The sequence below is a fragment of the Dysidea avara genome, chromosome 2 (assembly GCF_963678975.1).
Source record: "Dysidea avara chromosome 2, odDysAvar1.4, whole genome shotgun sequence".
In the NCBI taxonomy this organism is placed as follows: domain Eukaryota; kingdom Metazoa; phylum Porifera; class Demospongiae; order Dictyoceratida; family Dysideidae; genus Dysidea; species Dysidea avara.
Genome location: NC_089273.1, coordinates 6,180,110 through 6,187,877, shown reverse-complemented (window position 1 = coordinate 6,187,877; position 7,768 = coordinate 6,180,110). Strand labels below are relative to the sequence as shown.

General features: G+C 37.4%; 1 protein-coding gene across 1 annotated transcript; it reads right to left on the bottom strand.

The window, feature by feature from the left end:
* Positions 1-2,458: 2,458 nt before the first annotated feature.
* Positions 2,459-7,768, bottom strand: LOC136242764 (disintegrin and metalloproteinase domain-containing protein 28-like). Its single transcript, XM_066034230.1, has 15 exons — positions 7,679-7,768; positions 7,312-7,379; positions 7,083-7,156; positions 6,963-7,026; positions 6,806-6,891; positions 3,951-4,023; positions 3,867-3,906; positions 3,773-3,816; positions 3,661-3,720; positions 3,520-3,591; positions 3,298-3,467; positions 3,079-3,245; positions 2,972-3,029; positions 2,797-2,899; positions 2,459-2,657 (listed from the first exon to the last, which is right to left on the bottom strand). The coding sequence occupies exons 1-15, from the start codon at positions 7,752-7,754 to the stop codon at positions 2,610-2,612; spliced, it is 1,203 nt and encodes a 400-aa protein (XP_065890302.1). The 5' UTR covers positions 7,755-7,768; the 3' UTR covers positions 2,459-2,609.

Here is a 7,768-nt window from a genome sequence, read left to right as displayed (position 1 = left end):
TGAGTCGATCACATGCAGTTGAGATGACTGCGATGAATTTGAGACAGGAACAAAGATGGTAACTCATGATCAATAGTCATTACTAGACTGAGCACTTGTGGGTAAAGACAATGACATAAGACATGATCTAAGTACTGACAATGGTATGTCGTGATGTATTGGAAAGCACAACTATTTGTTGATGGGCTATGGTCAATATATTGTTATAATTACATAGCAGATGGTTTATTCTTATTACTCGAGTGCATCCAGTTGTACTTTTGCTGTTTTGTACTTATGCCCACCTCATTGCACACTGTTCCACCTTGCCTATGTCTGTATCTAATAAGCTAGTCTATCACAAGATCATAATCTAAAGAAGGCCGATACAGAGTATTTCCAATCCCTACAGCTTTGATTGTTGGTGCACCTGTATTATCCAGCAGTGAATGAGTAGTATTTGTAATTGAGAGTGACTTACTTACTACAAACAGTAAGATATATAACTAGTACTGTGACTGAATATAAAAATCCACACCTTAATGCTGTGTAGAAGATGTAGAGCAAGTTATTTGCTACAAGTATTTAACCTATGGTAAACCTGTTTAACAAACGTGTATAAGCAGAAATATTTTAGTTACTTTCCTGATTGTACTTGACATCTTGTCCTTTCACTTAGTAATGTGTGTCTGACAGCCATAAAAAATTTATTTATATTCACTTATATTAATTATAGTCCTTTGTTGTGACAACTATTTTGGATGCTTTGTGGTATCACCGTATGTATCTCTTGTTGTCCAACCAAAAAGAATGTGGGAGATAGAAACGAAAGTTATGAGGTTTATCATAGCTCAGTTCTCAGATACTGTTAATTTTGTCATTTGAAATTTCAAAGTACACCTACTTTTCATACCTATAGGTAATTTACTTGGAGGTCACCTTGTCAAGCTTAACATGAGCTACACCCACATTGTATGCTACCACTGTGAAAAAGAGGAATATAAGATGGTATTTCCAGTGGCTTATTGAATACAAAAAAGCTTGGTATAACCTGTATTATACTAACAATCCCACATAAGGCTTTAGTTAATGTGTTAAACATACTGAAACCATATAATATATGTGATGGTATAGTGTGGGCATTATATCAGATATAAGCTATTTCAAGTATTGTGGTAAATAAACTGAAACCATACATGCAATAGTATAGTATGCATTATACTAAAGTGTAAGATGAGTATAATACAGGATTTATATTAAGGCTTATTTGTTGTTATTGTTATTGTTATTATCTACTTTACCAGTTAGGCACTGGAGGGTGTACACAGAAGGCAGAGCCTGTTCGAGGTGTTTACCCATAGCCTAGGAGTATTCAATAAGCCACTGGATACCATTATTATATCCCACCTTTTTCACAGTGTACTGTCTACATAGTATCATGTCCACTTATGGGTTGTTACAGCTGCCTAGGTTAAACTTACATGGAGCCACACCCACATATCGATCATTGATTATGCATGTTAAAATAATTGGGTACTTGTAGCTACTCGTTTATTTCTCTTGCAAACAATTCTTCTGTTGGTAACATCCTATATAATGATGCTATGAATAAAGAACTAACTAACAAAGATTGGAACTTGTGGACATTGTACCAGAATGACTATGATTATAGCTCTGACTTGATTCCCACCAGATTTTTTTAAATTTCTATTTGGGTTGGTGGGCCAACTGGATGAGCAGTATTGACCCTCACTTACATCTGAAGGAAGTGGAAGTGCTAAATGGATTCACATCATAAGTACTGTCAGTGGTGTATCCAGGAAAAGAATTTACATAAGCAAAGTTTATACATTAACCTAACTGAGAGGGTCTGCTTCTGACTCAACTGTTTCACAAACACTTTGGAGATGCTACCTTACTTGAAGTTACAATTAATGATGGTGATCATGAGCACCGATTTTAGCTGGGCTTTACAGGGGGAATTGACATGAACCTGCTGCCCCACTATGGGGCATTTGACAATCGTTCATTAAACGCCAAAATATTTTTATTGTAACTTTCTAATCACCGTGTTGCAACTGGTTGGCCAATAGTGGGGATTTGACATGATAGGTTTGCCCTACTATGGGGAATTTGACATTCGGCTGTGTCAAATATCCACCATAGCCCCATATATATATATACCCAAGGGGGGCAATACATTGATCAGTGCATTATATAGCTATTCACTTCGATATTATAATAAGTAACTGTAGTTTACTTTAATTTACTGGCATTGCCTCAGCATACCTATAGTTTAAAATTTGTTTAAGGAGGGGGGGAGGGGGTGGAGGAGGAGGGGGGCTATCTTTCTCATGAGGATTTTGGTGAGGATGAAGATTGTGACTTTGATCCATACTCAGTCATAGCAGCGAACAGAGATGAAAATGTGTACACATGAGCATGCATCATGTGTGTACATTGTGTAATTATTATAGGATAAAGTTTGATTCTTTTTGCTGAAATGTCCCCAATTGATTGATATGCAATGAAACAAAAATGTGAAGTCAGTAACCCTAACTATATACTGCTACTGTATTGTATCTACGGACTACTCTAATTTGGGGATAGATCAATATAGTTGCTCAGGATCAGATGGAGTACTGCACTCTCTCATCACTCTTTACGTGTGTAGCCTCCTGTAAGATGATTATACATACAAAAGTATGAAAATGATTAAAGAGATAATGTATAACAACACACAACTTTAAGAAGTGACACACACATACACATGCACATACACAACTATTTTCCAGAGAATCTACATTACTTGCTCACCATCGGATTTGGTACTTTGAACAAGCACCAGTAAGCATCTTGGTCATAACCTATCTGGAGATCACTGACACTACAATTAGACCAGGTAGTTGATGGTGGAGTCCTTTAAATGGGAATAATTCACATGATAAATTAAGCTAGTGTTAGTATACTGGTACCCAGGTTTTCAACTTACAAAGGAGCAGAATCTTCCATTATACAATGGCCACTTGGTGAGGTGCAGATGCATTTGCCTACAAACAGGCTTTCACAAAGTTGTGCAAGCTAAATATAATAACTTACGTCCCTCATCTTGTTGTATACCGAAAATGTGGCCCAACTCATGGGCAGCTATAGAACCCACAACAGCTGTAGATAGTCCACTGGCTTGTACTATACCAACTGCATAGTCATAGCACATGGACCCAAAATGAGATATCCCTACTATGGGTTCAGAGAAGTTAATACCACTGTAAAGGCACATTTTACTCCAACAGCATACAATGATTTATAATTGCTAACGTTATCAACATGGCACTATCATGAGTAGGGTATATATGCATCAGTGATGAACGATAATTTGCAAACTTGATTACATCATCCGTAGGATTTGTACTTAATGGAATTAAATCCTGAGAACTCCAAGTTTGTACACCAATAAGTATTACAGTTATGTTGAGCTTGGCATACATCTGTATAATTTTGTATACTAAACAATATTTAGTAATTATAACTATCACAAACCATAGCAACAAAGTTAGCTACCCCTCTGGCATAATCAGATGCTTGTGAGACATTACTTCCTTGAGCAACATACTATATATAAGACAAACAGAGAATGCATGCATACACACACCACGTGCCAGCAGATACTACAGTGTTTACCTGTTCATGGTCGTTGACAACCACCCATTCCACTATACGTGTTACAGTTGGAGCATCCAACTGCATGTATATAATACAATACTGTACTAACAGGTATATTGGAGACACTGACTTTCATGAAGTTGTGAGAAGTGTCTTTATGGGCGTCCTCATAACCTAATGTATAACTACATATGGCAAGACGGTTCCTTCATATAACCACCTACCACATGATCCATCTCTATAAACAGTATGAGCTTGTTGTATCTGTAGCCAGGTGTAGTGAAGTGAACATTATCAGTATTCCTCACCTGGTCACTAATACTTTCAATAGGATCGATATGGTACAAGCATTTCATGTGACTAAAGTCACCAAAGGCACCCCTAAAGTGTAATATAAGTAGCCACTATAATACTATCCCATATATCTACAAATCTACATAATTATGTCAGTGGACACTTTATCAGTTAACTGCAAGGTTAAACTGTACCATGTGTAGGCTATCTATAATAAAGTTATCAACACACTAACTGTTAGAGACAGGGCATTATCCATAACATGGAAATACTAAGCTAAAAATATACGGAAGAAACCTCAAGACCTCTGTAATCCAAAACACCTCTATTCTTAATTGTGTTTAGCTACTGTTTATTTTGCAGATATATATATATCTAATCAAAAACAGCCAAGCTGTAAAAAAAGGTGTGCGGCCCTTGAAAAGGCTATGGTGAAAAAAGATGTGAAATCCAAGGTGGCGGCCAAGAAATGGCTGTGATGGTAGGTTAATGGTAAAAATTTTAATAACAACAATTCAGGTGAATTTGGTGCCGCTTGGTCAATTGGCACAAAATTCACCTGAATTGTTGTTATTAAAATTTTTACCATTAACCTACCATCACAGCCATTTCTTGGCCGCCACCTTGGATTTCACATCTTTTTTCATTATAGCCTTTTCAAGGGCCGCACTCCTTTTTTTACAGCTTGGCTGTGTTTGATTAGATTTCACTTCTTTTTGTATTTGTATACCCCAAAGATGGCCTATGTCCAGCTTTGGGGCTTTTTAACCTATATATTTTTCTTTACCACAGGAAAAAGAAAAAGATGAAGCAGATTTTATAAACACTTTAACCCATTCTGATTCTATCAGTAAATGTACAAATTATATATATAATGCATACATCAAGAGTTCATAATATAAAACGAGAGCATATATTTATTACATGTCAATTAATCCCCACAGGATAATTTGCAGCTGATCTCTCTATTGGGTGACTTGAAATGTAGCTGAAATCTCTACAGGGTGATCTGCTTGTACGTAGATGAACTCTTTACAGGATTCTCTCTACAGGGTGACTTGACTCTAGCTGAACTCTCTGCAGGGTTATCTGTTTGTAGTTGAATTCTCTACAGGGTGATTTGTTTGCAGCTGAACTCTCTACAAGGTAACTTCTTCTAGCTGATCTGTCTACAGGGTGACTTGTTACTAGCTGGTCTCTCTACAGGACGACTTGTTTGTAGCTGAATTCTCTACAGGGTGATGTGTTTGCAGCTGAACTCTCTACATGGTGGTTGCTTTGTAGCTGAACTCTCTAAAAGGTGACTTCTTCTAGCTGAACTCTCTACAGTGTGATCTTTTCATAGCTGAACTCTCTACAGGATGACTTGTTTGCAGCTGAACTCTCTACATGGTGATTTCTTTGTAGCTGAACTCTCTACAGGGTGATTTCTTTGTAGCTGAACTCCCTACAAGTAACTTCTTCTAGCTGATCTATCTACAGGGCGATTTGTTTGTAGCTGAACTCTCTACAGGTGATTTGTTTGTAGCTGAACTCTCTACAAGGTGATACTTCTAGGTGATCTCTCTACAGGATGACTTGTTTCTAACTGAACTCTCAACAGGGTGATCTGTTCATAGCTGAACTTTCTACTGGGTGATTTGTTTGCAGCTAAACTCTCTACATGGTGATTTCTTTGTAGCTGAATTCTCTACAAGGTGACTTCTTCTAGCTGATACAGGGTGACTTGTTTCTAGATGAACTCTCTACAGGGTGACTTGCATGTAGCTGAATTGTCTATCAGATTAACTGTTTGTAGCTGAATTCCGTACAGAATATCCTGCAATGTAATATGATTCTGTAATGGAGTAAGTTATAAACGTAGCTGAATGCTCTATTAGGGTGACTGTTCTATTAGAGTATCTCGATCTCGCATTTGCTACACGTAGTTGCCTTTCGAATCATAACTCAGTGGTTTGTAATCCGATTCTTCTGTACTACTGCAAGGATTTTCTATGATGATTATTCCAGCTACATACTGATTTTCAGCTCATTGCTCTAAGCGGTTTGCCTGATAGACACGAAAACTATAGTATTTTTATTCAAAAAAATCGATCGCGTAATTTTGACACAGGTCGGATTTTGTGTCATATCTCCGTGGTCTTTATCCCGATTCCTTTCAAACCACAAAAAGGCACTCCTACGATGGTTGCTCCATCTACATAGCAATTTTCAACTGATTCCTCAAAGGAGTTTACCCTGTAGGCGTGACAGACCTTCGACCTTATTTTACGCAAATAATCGGTCATAACTCCGTGAATGTTCATCGGATTCCTACCAAAGTTGGTACAGAGATCCGCCTTAATTAGCCCTTTAAGTGTGCCAAATTGCAGTCCGATCCGAGCACGCATTCGTGTTTTAATGCGGATTTTGCGAAATGTGCGAAATGAAGAAGTAGAAGAAGAAAAAAAAACGAAGAAATTAAAACGAAATTTTGTTCGCTCGTATCTCGGAAATGGCTGGAGCGATTTTCTTCAAATTTGGTGTGTAGACTCCCCTTGCTGGCCGGCACCTCTCTAGCAAATTTGGTTCCAATCGGATAAGGGATCACAGAGCTACATAGGTGTGAAAATTGCGTTTTCTTTCTTGCTGTTAATATACTCACGGGTGGCACGCCGGCTTCTTGGGCCGCACGACATATATATATATATATATATATATATATAGCTAGTTACTTTAGCCCTTATTTTTCTACAAATATTATTCAGACATAATGGACTGTGATGGTAATTGCTATGGAGCTTATAAGCTTTCAAGCATGTGACACTCATGCACACTATTATAACCAACACTGGCTTTGAATTCTTTCATATAACATTGGTTCATATACCTTAATCCATGACAAGTACTCAAGGAAGCTGACCAATGAGGAAACCCAACCACACTTCCATAATAGTAACAGTTCTCATAATCCTCCTATGTAAAATTGCAGGTTGTATAATAGTGCTGCCATTTGTAGTTTCATTATATTGGCTATTATTAGCTACCTTATTAGATACAATCCTGTTATTTTCTATGTATGTATCAGTGTAGTCTGGGGGCAGCAAATCCCTTTAGAAAAGAACACTCAACAGTTTGTATGCACATTAATGTACTCATTGTATAACCTGTTCATCATCAAATGTAGTTCAAAAGTCTGACGTGGAGTATTAATCCTGATCCACAATTCATGTGGGTTTCCCTATACAGTAACATACACTTTTTGCTAGTAATAGTAAAACATGAAGTTGATCATATAAATGTGTTTAGTCTAAGATCTGTATTATTCATCCACACATCACATAATTATATTGATCATTATTCATTCAGTATGTAGTTGGTGCCATGATGACTCACATGAGTTGTTCCTTCAGACTGTAGAATAACTGTCGGCAGCACTTCTTCAAAATTATTAATGTTCCTGACTGAAATGTATACATTGTACCCATATATACATACACTTACAAATACCAAAAGACATGCACTTGTGTAGACTATAATAAAGAGACAACCGCAAAATAACGACAGGAAAGAAGTATCACACAGTCAGAAGCAGTAGTATTATTGTCAGTATACATAGCATTCATGGAAACATTTGCAAACAACTTGAAAGTTTAGTGACTGCACAAGGGCATGCGTGCACCAGCTACAGGAATTATAGTACCAACAGTAACACCAGCAGTAGTAGTCAGCCACAGGAGCACACTTGCAAATATGAACTCACCATCAGGGTCCCGTAACACTCTTGCAATTGCTGACTGACTAATAGCCAGAAGCACTATGAGGAACAAACCAAACATCACTCAAGACAGTT

Excerpts from the sequence above, each read along its gene's own strand:
- LOC136242764 (XM_066034230.1), bottom strand. The coding sequence starts at position 7,754 with ATGTTTGGTTTGTTCCTCATAGTGCTTCTGGCTATTAGTCAGTCAGCA. Across the intron at positions 7,027-7,082 it reads CTACATTTGATGATGAACAG|GGATTTGCTGCCCCCAGACT; the intron begins GTTATACAATGA and ends TCTTTTCTAAAG. Across the intron at positions 3,592-3,660 it reads TTGTCAACGACCATGAACAG|TATGTTGCTCAAGGAAGTAA; the intron begins GTAAACACTGTA and ends TCTTATATATAG.